The sequence below is a fragment of the Homarus americanus genome, unplaced genomic scaffold, assembly GCF_018991925.1.
Source record: "Homarus americanus isolate GMGI-L3 unplaced genomic scaffold, GMGI_Hamer_2.0 scaffold56241, whole genome shotgun sequence".
Lineage (NCBI taxonomy): Eukaryota > Metazoa > Arthropoda > Malacostraca > Decapoda > Nephropidae > Homarus > Homarus americanus.
In genome coordinates this window covers 2,886,699-2,905,089 of record NW_024740202.1, presented here as the reverse complement: position 1 = coordinate 2,905,089, position 18,391 = coordinate 2,886,699, and the positions used below count along the sequence as shown (strand labels likewise).

The 18,391-nt window shown below is 38.5% G+C and overlaps 1 protein-coding gene across 5 annotated transcripts in view; it reads right to left on the bottom strand.

Annotated features, from left to right (window-relative positions):
- Window positions 1–15,622, bottom strand: part of LOC121875344 (protein SCAI-like) — a 32,790-nt gene extending 17,168 nt beyond the window's left edge. Inside the window, exons 1-9 of one of the 5 annotated variants that reach the window (XM_042379859.1) lie at window positions 15,252–15,620; window positions 8,777–8,974; window positions 5,476–5,586; window positions 5,125–5,221; window positions 4,656–4,813; window positions 4,135–4,228; window positions 3,544–3,663; window positions 2,144–2,333; window positions 345–590 (exon numbers count right to left, since the gene is read on the bottom strand). In XM_042379859.1, coding sequence (XP_042235793.1) covers window positions 345–590; window positions 2,144–2,333; window positions 3,544–3,663; window positions 4,135–4,228; window positions 4,656–4,813; window positions 5,125–5,221; window positions 5,476–5,586; window positions 8,777–8,974; window positions 15,252–15,340 — 1,303 coding nt within the window. In that variant the 5' untranslated portion in view covers window positions 15,341–15,620. Of the gene's footprint in view, window positions 1–344; window positions 591–2,143; window positions 2,334–3,543; window positions 3,664–4,134; window positions 4,229–4,655; window positions 4,814–5,124; window positions 5,222–5,475; window positions 5,587–8,776; window positions 8,975–15,251 lie in introns of all 5 variants that reach the window. The other 4 variants (XM_042379861.1, XM_042379862.1, XM_042379863.1 and 1 more) reach the window with 4 other exon arrangements.
- Window positions 15,623–18,391: the final 2,769 nt, after the last annotated feature.

Genomic DNA, 18,391 nt, shown 5'->3' with positions numbered 1-18,391 from the left:
AGCAGCAATAGGAAAGATGTACACTAATGAGAGAGATGGTTAATGAAGCCATGTATACCACTATGTCCTGTCCCGAGACGAGTATATTGGTACAGTACCTGATTACCTTAACCCCTTGTGTACGGGGCCACCTCTGAGCTGAATAAAATCGTCTGGCGTTAACCAAATAAAATGTTACAAGTGGCGTCCCTGTCTTAAAGGGGTTAAGAGCCTAAAACAGTGAGTGAATTAGATATGTGCATAAAAAAAACTTTCGTCAAGCACAACTACTTAATGATAAAGACTCTTCAGTAAAAACATCAAAATGCAAGTACAGTACAGAATTTAAATGATCATTTGCTCACCATGAAACTGTGGTGGAGTGTCCTGTGCTGACATGAGTACAACTAGAGGCTGGCCAAAATAATGAGGCATGTTTGCAAACACTGGTGAGTTATCAGAGTCGACGACGATGAAGAGAGGTTTGCGAGTGAAAGCATAGAGATCCCCAGGATAGAAGCAGTGCATATCCTTGAGCTGCATCACACGCTTGTTTGTGTGCTCACCGTCTCTTTTGCTGTTTGTTACCACGCCTCCATAATCATAGCCAGCTGCAGCAGTTGGCAGGTGTAAGTTGGGCAAGTAAACAGAAGGTTTGTATAAATAAGTCTAAAGAATTACACCCAAGAACTGATTTAATTCAGAATTATAATACATTTTAAGATGACCAATTTAAGTGGTTAGTGTGAGGGATGCAAGAGACAGCAGGTCAAGATAACATTCTCACAAGCAGCAGCAGAAAAGGAATTGATCATGACAGTGATGAAAGCTATCATAGAGAAACCAGTGACCCATACAACTACAGTCTCTTGTTGTTTTTTTTTCCCACTTTCATAAACCATTTCCTGCATGGCATAGACATGGCGAGAGTCTAGGGCAACACACAGACTCTCCAGTCTTTTTTATTCCTGCTTCTTCTGGATTCAAACAAAAAAACTGTCAATTGTAAATCAAAGGCACCAATGGGACAGAGAGAGTTACATTAAAAATCCCAAACTATTAACATATAAATTTACTTGAATCCTGAAAATATTTACCCGAAATATATTCCACTTAAAATAAATAAATCCTCGTAAAAATTGACTTTCACATGCGGCCACTATGTAGACATCATAGATCCCCCTCACCCTCCACTGAGCACCATGAGATCTGTCCACTGACTGGTCCAACAGTTCAACCATCCAGTCTACCAGTTTCTTCCTGCCACCACACCCATATTTGTGATACTCTCTACTGTATCTGTACTTAACTTCATATTTTATTCTCTTTATTGTATTGTTATATTAAATAACGTAGTGCAGAAACTATGTAAGCATAGAGGGGGTGAAAGTTTTGCTGTTGGCATTCATAAACAATATCAGTACAGTACAATTGAACTTCATTTATGTTTCCTTTTTAATATTACAAAACATACCGGTAAGTAAAATGAGATGTACACTATATGGTAGGTGAGCACATGTCCACCTGCTAATGTTGTATTTTCCCCATAAAGATACTCAAGATCATTTACTGATATATTCCTATGTATCTCACTCAGGGCAGCACAGATCTCAGCAACTCTTGTATATGTGGGGCAACCTTTGTACCTGAGGATGATCGCAGTGATGGGGCAACTTAAGTATTCAAACTGTCTAAACTGTCAAATTATGCTGTGGTCAACTAACAAGTGCTAATATGAGAGCCACTGTAAAGTATCTAGCTTGAGGGCACAAAGAGAAAAAGAAGTTTAATATAAGGCCTTGTTAATATTATGTATTTGCAACAATGTACAGTTGCCTGCATATATTCCTGTTAGAGTGGCTAGTGTGCTTTGGGAGATGTGGCAACTCCGTGGAATGGTTATCTAACAGACTTAGTCTGGCTATTATTGCGAGGTTTCTTAGGGGCCATTCCGGAAGTTTTAATATGATGTAAACAAACACAGAGCTGCCATATCTCACAAAACGTGCCAGTCACTGTACAAGGTATAAGTGCAGGCGACTGTATACTATATAATCCTGGATAACAATACTCCCATGATGCACCAGTGCAGTGAGTCGGAGAGGATGACACTTAGCGTTAACTTATCTAAATGACGTGTGAATAAATCAAGACATAAACTAACGGTCCTGAGGATGTTTGGAGCTGGTGAAGGCTCCGTCTGCAGAGATGTAGAGCAACATAGCCCCATTAGCTGGCAGCTCCTTGAAACCCGATGCTAGGAAAACCATCAGCTGAGAAAATGTGGGCTTATATAGCAGGTATTTGTGTGGATTCTCTCGCTTCAGCGTCCGACCACTGGCATCTCCATTCTCCTGGGAAAAGAAACACTCACACAATAACTGTTACAATGAATAATAATAAATGAAAACCTGTAATGTACACAGTGGATGACTGCCTGACTGAGTGCCAACCTTGGTGGTCCATGTTAAGAGTACTGGCACTCACAGGTGAAAACTGTTTACATAAATGATGGTGATACTATATTGTATCACACTTAATGGAATGACTTCTCTAACTTAAGTCTGAATTACATTTTATACTGATTACTTGTGCATTTGGATTTAAATTTCAGTAACAAAACAATCACTCAATGAAGATGTTTCAGGCTTTTTTACACTAAGTTATATAAATAACCCAACACTAAACAATAGCAGAAAATGGCAATAGTAAACACTGTAGTGTTCAGTAAACTAAATTTCACTCTTTTTACCAACTGCAGTATTTACTTTTAATTTTCTCAATACTGTATGTCCACAACAGTACGTTGGTCAACTCTGTCCAAAATTTCTTTCACTTACAAAAGTTCCAAATCTCTATATTTTGAATTCTCAACATCCTATCCCCATCCCCTCCCCTCCCCCCCACCCAAATTGTTTTAAAATGGCTGGAGAGTCGCCATAATGGAAACAACAGTTTATGCGAAGAAACCCACAATGGCAGATGAAATGTTCTTAAACACACAATTTCTGCCATTTTTTTTATGGTTCTTCCCCTTAAAACAAGAGTTTAAACGTTACACGAGTATAGTATAGCAATGTCAGGTCAATGGTCCTCCTATATACCCTCATCTTGACCTGGTTCTCCCCTCTATACACATCTCGTTGCGTCATTTACCGGTGTTTTCTTGTGGTTCGTTTCATTACCTATTGCACCAATCACTACTATAACCATTCCCACTTATATGAGACTCTTCACTTCTATCTCTATTTACACTAACATCCTCCCTCTTCCCCTTTCTCTCTTGTTTACCTCTTTTATTGCATTACTTTAGTTCATATTCTCCATTAACTTTCTCCTCCCATCTACTCTTCCAAATTCTTTTGCCAATACTTCTAATTTTTATTCGACACTTAACACACACACGGCAATCAGAGCCAGAAAACAAGTTACCTAACGGAGACGTAAATGGAAGACACAATAACACACAATGTCTAACAGTTTTCACACAAATAAGAGTAAACAGAAAACAAACGAATCATCTCTCGTTACCCCCCATTCCAACAGGTGAGATAAAATACATACAAAGGGTATTTTGTTTGGGGCCGGTGAAGCGTCATAGATCTGGGCCACGTCTTCCTGAGGTTCGCGTTCCAGCGTCTGCAGCATTCTGAACATGTCTATTGTCAGTTCGCTAAATTTCACCTGGAAGTTAATAAAATAAAAACCTGTAGCATTTCAATATTATCATGGACTGTACTGTGTTTTTCTTGGTCTTTGTCTCACTCTTCGTCTCAGAATTAAAAGTTAGGCACAACTACATCACTAACTGGTCAGGGTACAAAAAAATCCTCTGAACTCAACCTTGGTTTTTAATACAAATTTCCATGACAAACTGAAGTTATTTCAGTTCTGTTGATCATCCAAGTTCCTTTTTGTGGCTTAAGACAATCAGAAAAATTATCATGCTAACACTTAAACAAAATTATTATAAGGCTACACTGGATTCAGGATTTTTCCAAAAGGCCAGAATGATCACACCTGACAACTCACAAGCTTACTTTCCCCTTCAATTTTTTTTTTTAAGGCATCCAAACAGTCCTTTGTGATACCCTGGCATCCATAGTGTACCTTCATCAAACAAGTGCAAGATAACGATATAAGTGTCTCGCTCACCTGGTCGTTACAGTTTCCTACTATTAGTATTTCTTGCAGTGTGAGGTTCATCATGGGAGTCTTCTCGAGTGGTGGGGTGTTGTGACCACTCAGTCTGTGTGTGGACCAAACAAACAACACACGATGAAGTGACAATCCAATTTTTTTTTTTGGGCTAGCCGTCTAAATCCTCGGCTAACAATTTGCATCCTGTACCCATGTTCCTTAATCTTGCTCCTCCAGTCATTATCTTCCTCACAATCTCACAGTAAAACACCTTCCCTAAACACAGTCTTTCCTCACACCTTCCCTAAATACAGTGATCACCCATTCCCCTAGTCAGGTTCATTTTTACTATATTCATATCTTAAACCATATTTTGATTCAACTCTTCACAAATATAGTAACACATACACTTATTTATCTGTCCTTCTGTTCATTACTGTGGATGTTTCTGTAACCATCTTCCTGGGTGTGTTTACCTGTCTGTAAATAAAATATCCTTCCCTCCCTCGTTAAACACAACATCCAGATATCCTTACCTGTGGGAAAGCACTATGGTGTTTGAATCCATATCTAAGACATTGATGGTGTTGTCAGCATCAATGAAGGACTTGATCTCAGCTAAAACAAGCGACCACTCAAGTTGGTCCTCCGGCTCATATGTGGTAGTGTATTCATCTATTTGTTTACTTAATTCCTGTGGCAAGAAAATAATGCAGGAGATTAAGCAAAAATAATCATAATTTAAAAAATACATTACCACAAAATTTATGCTAATTAATCTCAGGGACAGATCAGGATATTTCTAGTGAATGTATGTGGGGAGCAGCAGCTAAGTGAACACAACACACTCCTCCTGAAGGTTACTGGTTAGTGCCCTGGGGACTAATACTGCACTAACTTCATATAGTCCTAATTACCTTCTATCTAATACCTGTATACTGTATCATATAATAGACAGTAAAGGTATTCTGCACTCAAGATACACAAGTGTAAACATATACTTACTCTGACTAGATCACGGACTAGCTTCATTCTCTTCAGTAGTAAACACACGACAATAAACCGAGCGTAGTATCGCAGCTTCTTCACCATTAAATCTGACCTGCAAAATAAAAACAAAAGATTGATGATATATCCCATTTTATGACCGAGTCTGGGTTGAGTGATTAGACAATATGACACAACATGTGAAAGATTTTGACAACTCTAATGAGACAACAGGAGTCAGTGTTCATTTTGAAATTCATTGGCCCTTCCATAGAAAAGTGCGTGTGCGTGTGCGTGTGTGTGTGTGTGTGTGTGTGCCTTTATCTGAAAAATGAAAAGAGAAAGAATTGAAGTAAATGACTGACTTACATTTGTACAGAGCGATCATCTTTGGCAGTCCTGCTGTAATATGCTCGACCTCTGATGGCGGCATAGAAAGAAAATGCTTCATTCAAGTAGTTTGTTTCACTGGTTCTCAAGCTGTGGGAGATGAAAAGGAAAATACTGTGTGAAAAATTATGTTCAGGACAGTATACCTCCCATGACTATCAATTCACTGGATGGCCGAGAACTATGAATGGACGTTATGATCTATTTTGTTTTCTTCTTCTCACAATGAACCTCCAGCCACCACTCTCATGACACACTCAGTCCGTTGCTTTACATCACACCACAACCCAATCACCAGGCCCCTACTGGTCAAGGCAGTGCTTCCAACTGACATATCATTTAATACTGTAATGTATCTGTCTCCTAAATATTACAGAATGAAACAAACTTTTCAGAATCCACAACGCTACATTATTACTGTGAAAACTTTCCACCACCAAACATACAGTACATGACCAAGAGCAGTACTGTATTGATTCAAATATTTCATTTCATAACCCAGATTGGGTCAGGTAACTTACAATCAACAACTCAATGGTTTGGTAACAAAGTCTGTCACCATTTTACAGCCAAGTTCCAAGTTTGTCATGATTACCTGATCGCATGATGCCCCAGTTACCACCAGGCAGATTTGAAGCAAGATTTATGACTGGATGCTCTCACTATTGCCTATCCCCAGATTCTAGAAATTCCAGAAACAAATTTATCTTTCCAAGTTTAACTACAGTATACAGTATTTCCTTTAAACAGTAGGTACTATACTGGAAGGAATCAATTATTAATCAGACTGAGAGTTGAGAGTTTTTGCTGGCACTCGCACACAAAGACACTATGTGGTCCATATTTGTCACTAGTTATAAAACAAACAACACAATTTCATCATCATCATTATTTTACACTCAATTTCACTTCAGCTCAACAACCAAGGGGGGAGAGAGAGAGGGATGTAAGTTTATTAATACATGCTGGTTATAAAACTGGATTTCAGGATCAGTTGCTCCTTCAGAAATTATGGGGGGGGGATGGGGGCACTCATGTATGTAAAGACAACTTATACAGAAGACAAGATAACCTCTGCCAATCCTTATTCATTCCATCAAAGGACTGACCAGTGAATACCCCTCAAAGTAAGACTAAAACTGGCACAATGTGATATTTCCCATTAGGTAGTAAATTGAGACAAACAACTCAGCTACAGGTGTGAGTTTAATGGCCCTGACCACATTTCCTGCTTTAACACTCATTTGACTTGGGAAATAACAGATCATTCAGTCTGAAATCCCTCACTAACAGTCAGGAGTCGCACAAACTTTACCCTGGTGACTCATTTGGCACAGATAGAGAAGTTCTAAACACTAAAGTTAGACTCAACAAAGTAATACTGTACTGTCTTAACTGAGTACAGTATTCCAAACAAAAACCAGACTAATAAGGGAAGAGGAGAACCAATACATAAATCAACATGACACAACAGGGGCAATGATAGTGAATGGAAAATATGCCTCAAGGAGAACCTCTGGACATTATCTGGGATGACAGTACAGAGTGAACTCACAGGGAAAGACAATGTTCAGATTCAAAGGGAAACAAGCTGTAACAATCTAATGATCCCTCACTGAATAAACCAGTTCAGAGCTATCTAAAGGTAAGTGTCTTAAACATATCTGAGGAAGTGTTTAGCTGATGAAACACAGAGAGCTAGTCAAGACGAGGATCTCTCCACATGTATTGGATCTGAGAGGGTTGATAACACAAGTTGAATCATGAAGAACAGATGTTAGCACAGCAGCATGACAACTGACTCTTCCAGATACCCCTATTTTTCGGGGGCTACGGTCATGTTGGGAACTGGAATATTACACCTTTTCACATATCCGTTGAGACATTGTTACATAACTATTTGACAAATTTCATAACCCAATGACAGAACACATATCGAATGACAATCTAAAATAACTGTTCGTTCATGCTAACGGAAGTGATTGACATAAGTTATGAAGTTGACAGACGTGAACAATAAACCGACAGTCTACATATAGTTTGAGAATGTAACAATTGGAGAATGACATACCACCAACAGTTACTTTAGATTGTCATTCGATATGTGTTCTGTCATTCGGTTATGAAATGTGTCAAATAGTTATGTAACAATGTCTCAACGGATATGTGAAAAGGTGTACTACTGTATTCTGGAATTTATGCAATCTTCTCTAGATCACACATGACAGGGGCTCTGCTAACCCTGGCTGTCAATCACTGAGTTGTTGACTGCACATGAGTTGCCCAATCCATTGTGTGAGCTACAGCTTCCACATCAGCTAGCTGTTCTTTCTTCTTCTTGTATGACATCAACAATGCCAGATATTAAACAGGAGAACCTTTTTTTTAAGATCTTCCAGCTACTGACTCAACACTAAGTTTCTATATCATTAATTCCTTATTTGAGTCATTAATATTGTGGAGGTCACCCGAGTCATCACCAGTACAGTACTGTACCATTTCTTGGACATTAATCAATACTGTACCTAATTACATGATACAGTATTCCCTATACTGAACAACATCCATTGACTGTCTGATAATCTTAATAATATTACAGTGACTTACAGAGTAATTCCCTCCCTGGCAGCCCCACAGTATTTGTATATGTTATTGTCTCGTCTATTTTCAGTAAACCTTCTGATAATAAATTCTTAAGTTCTCTATCACTCTCGTTTATTACCTCATAAATAACAGTTATATCAGTATGACTCAGGACTACCAGTGTGTGAGTCACCCTGTGTGTACACTACAGTATAATACCTTAATGATACTGTATACTGGATAGCTTTAATGTAAACTTCATTTCAAAATCCCCCTGTAGATCCAATACTGTACTGGACTGTATTTTCCACTACTGCATCAGCATCAGTACAGTAACATTACAGTCAACTGGATATTTGCATAAATTTCTCCACACTCATTTGTGGATTAATTCCTGGGTGTGTTTCAGAAGCTGCCCAACACATTATAAGTCTTGTGAGTTCCATGGAATTTATTCATCCTGAAGATACAGGTACTCCTGTATTTCAGAAATTACTGTAGCATCTCATTTCAAATCATCAAATGGCCAAATTTACACAAGGTTCTTTTAGATATACGGTACATTAAAGTATCTATTTTTTTACTTTAATGCTAAAAATTTGAAAATGTCGACTATCTCACACTACACAATATAAATTAAAACAATACAGTACCTACGGCCAGTGTTCCCTCGCTGGATGGGTTTACAGTAACTTACTAATAATGGTAGTAAAGCTGACCAATCTTGGAGGCGATCTCTCCAATCTGCCAACGCTTTAGTCCAAACTTTGAGTCAAGAATCTGTCTGTGCTGCTGCTGAAACTTCCAGAGCTTGGTGTATATGTCAAACGTGCGGCCAAAATATGCCTGCCATTGCTTGTGGCCGTACTGAGGCAGGTCCCTGGAAAAGAATGATCTGAAAGGTAGAGTACATAAACCTAATAAGAAAATCTGATAGTTGGAGAGCAGTGGAGAGCATAAGCATATATACTACTCTACAATACTGTACTGGCTAGATGTTTGCACTACTACAAGCATATCTATAAAAATAACTTAGTGTATAATTCCCTTCAATATACTGTACTGTACTGTACTATGAGCCTGCCACATTACCCAACACTCCTCCAGTACTGTATAATGTTTATTAGCCAAGCATTATCCCCACTCTGCTGTTTTGATTGTGTTTGACCTTTTCCTAAAGACAATCTTACCCATTTCTCTTCATTAAATTTCTTGACTAATTCCCTCAACATGTTTATACAGCCTTGATACAGTACTCAATATTTCAACTATGGTCTTTACAACAGTGTACCGGTATCTATAACATGTTTCTCAACCTCACTTTCACATACAGTAATTGGAAAATCCACCTGAACTGCTGGCGCTGCATTAGTCATGCTGCTGCTTATAAGATAACCAGTTGTTGGTTGTGCCGCCCATTACAACAAGCATCAACGTCTACCAATGGATTACTCACCTTTGCTACCTCCATCATGTTAAGTAAGGATGTAAAAATTTCTTTGCCCTTTAAAATTCCTTAATTTCCCAAATACACTGAAACCTCATTAATTAAAATTAAAAAGGAGAAAAGTAGCTTATAATTTAAGGGATCAAAATTTAATTGTGTCCCATAGCTCTACCCACACAACTGAAACTGGTGCAAAACTGCTGGCAAGACATGTCAGTCTACATGCATAAAGTGAGGCAGTGCAGCAAGGGACGGTGGGCAAAGTAGGAATCATGCGGTAAAGGGTGGTGGGTAGTGAGGGGTGGTGGGCAGTAAAAGTGGTGAGCAGGGTAGGTGGTGGACAGTGAAAAGTGGTAGGCAGTGGTAAATGGTGGGCAGTGTGAAGAGAAGGCAAGGCAGGAAGTGTGGCAAGTTGGCCAATAAGCAAGATCCCAAAATCCTTCAGGATGAGGGGCATTTGACTCAAAACTGGGACTTGGAATGTGAAAATTAAAAAATAATAATAATATAAAGATGTGTGCAAAAATTGAAAAATTGAAGTGAGACAATTTGGGACACAGTGAGGTAAGATGGACAGGTTCAAACAGCATTAGAGAACGAGGAGGAGGAGGAGAATATTGCTACATATACTCAGGTGGAGAGAAGTATGGGGAGGTGGAGCACAAGTTGGATAGTTGTGTAAAAGGCTACAGGGTCAGATACAGTACTAAATCCATAGACTTTGCAATAACTCAGGTTCCTGCACCACAAAATGATTACAATGAGGAGGTTTATCAAGTTTTATAAAGATTTAAATACCTCAATAGCTAAAGAAACTGTGAAGTACAATTTATATTTAACCACAATTAGTGATTTTAATAGAAATGTTGAGAAGGAGAGAAGTGACAGAAGCAGGACCTCACAGGTGGGGGTGTATAGCAGGTTAAGGTTAGGTTAGGTTAAGGTTAGCTTAGGTTAAGGTTAGCTTAGGTTAAGGTTAGGTTACAAATTAACATAACCCAAGGAATGTGAACAGTGTAAGAAGACTTCCAATATGAGAAAGGTAAATGATAACAGAGGAATAACCGCAGGAAAATTACAGAAGATAAAAGATATGAACCAGAAAGGACACACACGGTGAAGGCCTATAAAAAGTAAAGGTAACAAAACCCTATTAGAGATATATGTAAACGACAGGTGGACACAGTAAACAGAGTCAACATGAAACAACTTGTGAGGTTGTTCAACTTCTATAACATGAGCAGGATAGGATTACTGTACCTAACTGGCTGAAACTGTAACACCAGACACTACAGAGAAGACCTTCCCAGTGAGCTAGATGATACATTAGTCCGTCCTGTACTTAACAGCCATAACTCTCAGAGATCTGGTTTGAAAAGTTTAACTGAAGGGGATTTACAGGTTGAGTGATGTGTGTATGCCTGATGATGATGATATGATAATTACAATGATGATTATCCTGACAATGATGATGAAGTAATAATGACAACAATGATGATATTCTAACAATGATGACAAAAATGATGATGATGATAATATCCTGAAAATACTGACAATTATGATATGACAATGATAATGATATTTTGACAATGATGATGATATGATGAAGATGTTGATGATGATTTACTGTATATGCTTTTAAGAAATTTGAAGAAGTACCAGTAGTGTATACAGTATATAATAAAGTCAAACATAAAAATATACAGTACTTTAATATATTCAGAAAAAAACTGACATTAATGAAGAAGATATTAGTAATCTACCAACTTTTTACTGGAATCAGGAAGCTTCAGTGACAGTAGTGAACAAGACAGTAGTTCTGGGTGACACAAGAAGGTAGACTAAAGCAGATTGCAATTTCCAACATAATTATACTGTCCAATACTAAATATATTCAGGGTTTTTAATCAGAGAAGTTGTAAGTAAGAATTGATAAGAGTTTATTTTGTTGACAGAGTATATAGTCATTAGTTAAAGCTTTACCATGATGAAGGCTGGTACGCTCGCCACAGATTATCCGGTTTCACTGTCAGTTCTGTACAGTGGTGTTACGGTGTATAAATGAATATATAAAAGAACAACTTAAGTAATATATCAATCGATGCATGAATAAGTGATTTATATTACCTTAACAAAGACCAGGGTGAAAATTCATATCCAAGAAAAGGAGACGGAGAGCCATTTCCCCTCCTCAAAGCCTACAGAGTCAGCAGGTACAAAGTGTAGACCAGCTTCAGCAGTGAGGTACTGTAGTTCATTAGATCCTGGCAGTGACCTAACACAAGTGTGGGTAGTCTGAACACATTTCATCTTTCTCCTAGAGTGGGTAAAGTGAGCTCAGGTCACAGTGACTACCTCTGTGCTGATGTAACTATACCATGAGATCTCAGCAAGTGTGTGTGTATGTGTGTAAGAGTATGTGCACTATTGAAGAGGATCATGCCAATAAACATTCTTCAGATCAATGGACACAGACCACACTCAACCTCACACACATAATACTATTCCTCCAAAACTTTTGATGAAGAATGAATTCATCTAACCATTTATATCCAGAATCACTTTGTGACCCCATGAATAAGTCTACTCCTCTCTAACTAAGAAAAACCTAAACATTCAGATTTCACAAAGATCCAGTACACACTGTATAAAGTCAGGGTTCCCATACACTATTCCACTTAAAACCTTAAGACCATAAACACAACTACAATATAACACACAGTATCTCAAAAAAGTATCTGCCAGGAGGGGTTCGACGATTTCCTAAATGCTACAGGCAACTCGTGATGTCCAGGGAGGGTTAGTAAGCATGGCTCTGTGGAATACTGATCCCACTACATTTGGAAACTGAACATTATTTATATCATGCCGAAACAAATACACATTGCATTACTTATGTCAAACTATATACCAAAGTAAATGATTTCCCAATATTTATCATCTGTGGTCTCATAATGTTTCACACAGTGTGTGGACAGATACTATACAGTGCATAAAACACATTATGTTATGAACAAGGTACTACTGGTCACATGTGCACAAATTATCAGTAATCATAAATGGCAGTCAATACTGTATACAAAATTACACTGTCCACTACAATCTATACTCACCATTCAAGGAGCTGGTGCATAATGTACATGTAAAGAATTACTGTACTGGAATTTTGAACAATTTGTGAGTGTCAGGTGAGGAGGGAGGAAGGAGAAGGAAGGGCGTGGCACTGAGATGTTTTAAGAGGTAACATCAGAGGAGGTAGTGCAGAAGATTCATGCTTCTTATTCACAATGCTTTAAATTAACTAAAACAATGCCTGCACACAACAGCACAACACTCATCACTCTTAGCAGACACCATCACAAGGCTTAGTGTACTCTAAATGGTCCCCATCCAATTGAGAGTGCTGTACCTCACAATTGTCACTGTCATACATCCCTTTTAAAGAATCGTCTTATGTGACACATCTCTCAGTTAGGCAAGTAATGCTGCAGAGCCACTGTGATCATGCTCTCTCAGACTGCAGCACAGATGACTGTCTTATTGTCTTCAGGGAATTCTTTGGAAGTGACCAATAAGTGAACTCGGGTCATAGTCCAGCTTCCGTACCTAACAATAATCTCTATAGAACAAAACTTATTTCTTCCCGAAAAGAATGACCCAAATTGGATGGAGGAATCTAACGTTTCGCATTTTAGTTTCCCCAAATTTTTCCTATGAATAATGATGCTCTATGCCACCTGAGGAAAACATCACTTTGCAATTCAACTGTTTACGGGAACAGGAATGTTTCACGGACATTAATAAAACCTACAATTAATACCCACTAAGAAACAGCAAATTTATAAGTTTTTTGTACAGATGATAGATTTGTAATGTTATAATAGCAGTCCCAAAAAGGAAAAAAAATTATTTTTCACAATACTGTACCGGTATTGTATTAGTTTGGTAATGTGAGTGGTTCCCAGCATCCTATTCATACGACAGAAGTACTGTACAGGTACATTATATTAGATTAGGTTAAGCTAGGCAGGTTAGGTTAAGTTAAGTCATTAGTTAGAGGCACAACAAAAACTAAAGAAACCCCAAAATACAAAATATGCAATTCCTCCATTAAATTTGAGTTATTCTTGAGGCTAAAAATATGTTATCTTCAATAATCTTGTATTTAAAAAGCATAAAATCACAAGCATTTTTGTTGACATTGGGCAAGACTTAGAATGGTCCCAAGTACGAGATACTCAACTGTCACACCAAATTATTTATTGTGAATAAAATGAACCAAATTAATCTATTCTAACCTGACCTAAATCATATAATAATCTTTAGGTGATGCTCAAGGTTAGGAAAGTTAGGTTATGTTCGATTGATTCTCGTTCTATGAATTATGAATTACGTGGTACCCTGTATGGCAGTACACAATACAGTACTTCAGAAAGTTTCCAGTCTCTCTGAATGTTAACAAAAGTGCTCGTGATTTTAACATATTAAATACAAGATTACATTTTCTCCTTTAGAGATTTTCTTTAAGTAACCAGTTAACCTCGCAGTCACTCACAAACTGTTACTCAAACTCAGCAATTTTGTCTTTATTTTCCCAGCAACATTAAATTCAACACATTAAAAAATTAAGAGTTTTGGCAATACTGCACTTCACTTTATGGCCATAAGATTTTCAGTTATTTTTCAGCTGATTTTAATATTATGAACACTGTCCTAAACCAACTGACCTAACATACAATATCTAAAAGGAGCTAACTGAGGTGGTCTTTGCCTACCTCAACCCACTGCACATGTATTCTTTCTTTTAGGTAAAATACTAAAACACCAAACAAACCTTCAAAACTTTACCTCACCTATAAACCACTTAACTTATTCTTGTTTTTGGTGTTTAATGTGGTGGTGTAGTTTTCAGTGTTCAGATGAGAAGGGGGGGAGGGGGGGGGGTCAGTGAACTCTAAAGCGACTTTGAACCTTTTTGTAGATTAAGTTAGGTTAGGTAAAGATTTCAATGGTTTGTTTGGTGTTCGTTTTAGTATTTTACTCTATATTTCCCCTCTACTTCATAGCCCTCTTACACAGCCTTAGACAACTGGTGCACTGAGTCCATCAAGTCAGAGAAAACAAACCATTTTCAAGGCTGTGCAAACCCTCAACCCATTTAACAAATATTGGATAACATTTTCACGATCATCAAATGTAACAATTAAGGTTTACAGTGAGGTATTATTTTAGTTTCGGTCATCCAGGGAATCTTAGGAATTAGGTTAAGTTAGGTATCCAAACTATGTTTTTCCCGATGGTTTTTGATGGGGTTTTAACAATTTGGACCTTCATATTAGTCGTAAATCACAGTTTGGATATCTACTAAATACAGGGATGACCAAAACTAAAATTTTACCTAAAGGGAAACATAAAATCTTACCACTAGATATGAGACAGAATATAATATGAATAAAACCAGACCTGTCATAATAATAATTGGGACACTCAGCCCAGCAGTAGGGTGAACTAACACACACACACACACACTACATTATCACTAAACCATTATTCCTCCTGGTCACTCACCCTCAGTATGGTTGAGGTACACCATACACCATACCTCCCCCCTCATACAATATTCATACCCTATAAGAGTCGTCTGCTTTCCCGCGCTGTCACACCATGTAAACAGTGCAGACGAAACCCCACCACCACCTCACCACACCCACTGTCCTTAACTTACCGAAGGCCATTGAAGAGCTGTTTTGACTTCTCTAATAAATGACAAAACTCGTTGACAATTTTCCGTTCATGCTCGTCCATTTCTGCCATGGTAATGCAGGTTAGCACTCGCCCGTGGCACTCACATGAACACTACACCAGCAACTACTAGTTACTCGGCAGGTTGGATACACCACACACACCCTCTCTCTCTGGTTTTACGTTGGCTTCACCCGAATAGTGATAAGTTTGTTTATATCATGTTTAAATTCATGTTTAGGTAGCATTAGGTAGGATCAGTTAAATTACGTTACATAGATGGTGAATCAGAGGTTATAACTATCCTGGTGAGGAACTAGTGAAGTGGGAGCTAGATGGCGCCAACTCCCCTCACAACTTGTCCGCCGGTTCTTTAATACCACCTAAGGAGCCCGTCTCATATATTCTACAATCATTGTTTATGCATTTTTTTTTAATACATAGGGAAGATGATAATAACTCTTACACAAAATGCATTTCCTCGTGAGAATGGCGAGAATAAAGTGAACCGGGATCAAGTTAAGGAGGTTTTCTTTATTGATCCACATGTTTGTGTGTAGTAAATGATCAGTAGATGACACCTTTCGTATTATACCCATTTATCATTATTATTATTAGCAATAGTAGTATCCCAATCAGGCGGAAACGATGTTTTGTGTAAAGGTGTCAGGTTTGATAGCGTTAGGTGGTTATCAGGTGTAATAAACCGAGGGGTTTTATTTTCACGTGGTCCATATACAGGACACGGAAAAGAACTCACTACATACATACACGGTTGGTCATTTATTTATGCTATATTCAGAACAAACTATACCATTCTCGTTATAATCGAAATATATTGGAAAGTCGGGGGGGGCACATTATTATTATTATTAATGGAGCTACCAGTGTTCTAGGAAAGGTTTATTGATAAATAAATGCTAGCGACTGTTGTAGTCCATGTCATATTGAGTCACCCATTTAATTCGAAAAGATGCGGTTTATTTCCATTTTCTTAACTTACTTTTACTTACTTTTATTATCTTCACCACTGATCGGCTCGTTAGCCGCTTGGTCGATCGGTCATGTCTGTAACGCACTGTTGGCAAGTACTTTCTGGTAGATTGTTCCAAGAGTTCACAACTCTCACTCCGAAAAAGTTTGCCCTCAGTTTTCTGGACCTGCGGCTTCTTCAATCTTAAGCTGTGACCCCTTGTGGGGCGAGCGTCCGCCAGCTCCAGGTAAGGACACTCGACTGAGTAGTGCCCCCCCCGAGATGCTTATATTCCTCAATTAGGTTGCCCCCTTGCCCGTCTGTAGTATAAGCCAGGCAAGTTCAGGCGCTCCAATCTCTCAAGGTAGTTGAGGTGCCGAAGTGCAGGCACCAGTCTGGTGGCCCTCCTTTGAACATTTTCAACCAACTGACAGTCCCTACTTATCTCGGGGACCAGTACTCCAGATGGGGAATCACTTCACTTTTGAAGATCATTACGAGGGACGGACCGTTTAGATATCTAAACGACCTTCTTATAAGACCTAATAATTTATTTGCCCGATTTACCTTCTCACAATGATCCGAGAACTTCAGCTCATTGTCAACATAACACACCAACAGGTAGGCCCTTCTCACATTGAATTGAATTGAAACGAAAGTTTATTTAGCCAGAAAAACACAGACAGAGTTGATAATGATAACAATATTAACATGGCTGAGCCAGTTGAGAACCTGAACTTTCTTTTAGGAACCTCCTATATGCTATACATTTATCTCAAGGAAGTATTATGTAACATTTAGTATCACCTGGAATAGTATAATAGCATGGTAGTAATAAGAATATCTCAATGTTACCGCAGTTATAACTATCGATTTATTTTATTTATTTAAATTTTTTTTTTATCTATATATGTACAGTATACATAAATTAGTTGAATCGAAAAATGTAAGTATAATGGGGGAGCAATACAACATGGGCTGTACAGTAATAAGGTTGAACAAGAGGACAGTGCTATCAGGATTATGTCTAGTTGGCAATTATGTTTATTGCAATGGTAATTACAGTCTAGAATAGTGGTTTCTTCATCCCGTTGGGACATATACCCCTCCTTACCGTTGGTACGCCCTAGGTGCATCCTCTTACACTTCGTGACATTGAATCTCAGCAGCCATTCCTTCGACCATTCTTGGAGCTCAAGAGATCCTTCTGCAGCTCTTCACAGTCCTCTTGGTTCTCGATTTCCTGAAATAACTTGGCGTCATCGGCAAACATCTGTAAGGAGGATTGTACGTCAGGCATGTCATTTATGAAACAAACAGCGAGCCCTGTGGTACCCCACTTGTGACGGGTACAGATGATTCCATGCCATTAATCTCCACACACTGCTTGCGGTCATGGTCATGTCGAATGTCTTCCATCCACCCCAAGACATTTCCCGGGATCCCATATCCTTTCAGCCTTTTGTGGGGTACACTGCCAAAAACTAGGTGTATATTGTCGATTTTATCACCCGTTCCAGAATGTGGGTGCAAATATCCAATACGTTGAGCAATTGCGTTAAGCAGGAGCGCCCCGGCATAAAACAGTGTTAAGAAATCCTTTCCTAGTTGTTTCATGGTAGATGTTCCATCATGGCATCCCTTATAAGCCCTCAAATACTTCCATACTATGCTGGTCAGGCTCACGTGTCTATAGTTGTTCGTGGGGTGACTATCTCCCTTCTTGAAGATAGGACTCGCACAAGCCATTTTCCAGTCACTGGGGACCTTTTGTTCATCAAGGCATTTACAGAACAGGATCCTCAGGGACTCGCCAAGCTCGTTGAACAACTCGCTTGGTGCTCTGGGATGTACTTGCATGTGTTGTCTATCAGTACCAACGGCAAAAGGTGCCATAAATAATGCTAGGTGTTGGAGAACATTAATAAACGGTGTCAATTTACAAGTACAGATAACTACTATTGTAACCTTTAAATAGACAGTATACAGGTCTTAATGTATTAATGTGGATGCATGTTACAACCTGTGTATTGTAATGGATGAGTGGCACAGACTGTCATGTGTATGTCCATAGGAGACCTATGGGTATAGGTGCGCATATATATATATATATAGTGTGTAAATATGTATAAAAATATAAAAAGCACAAA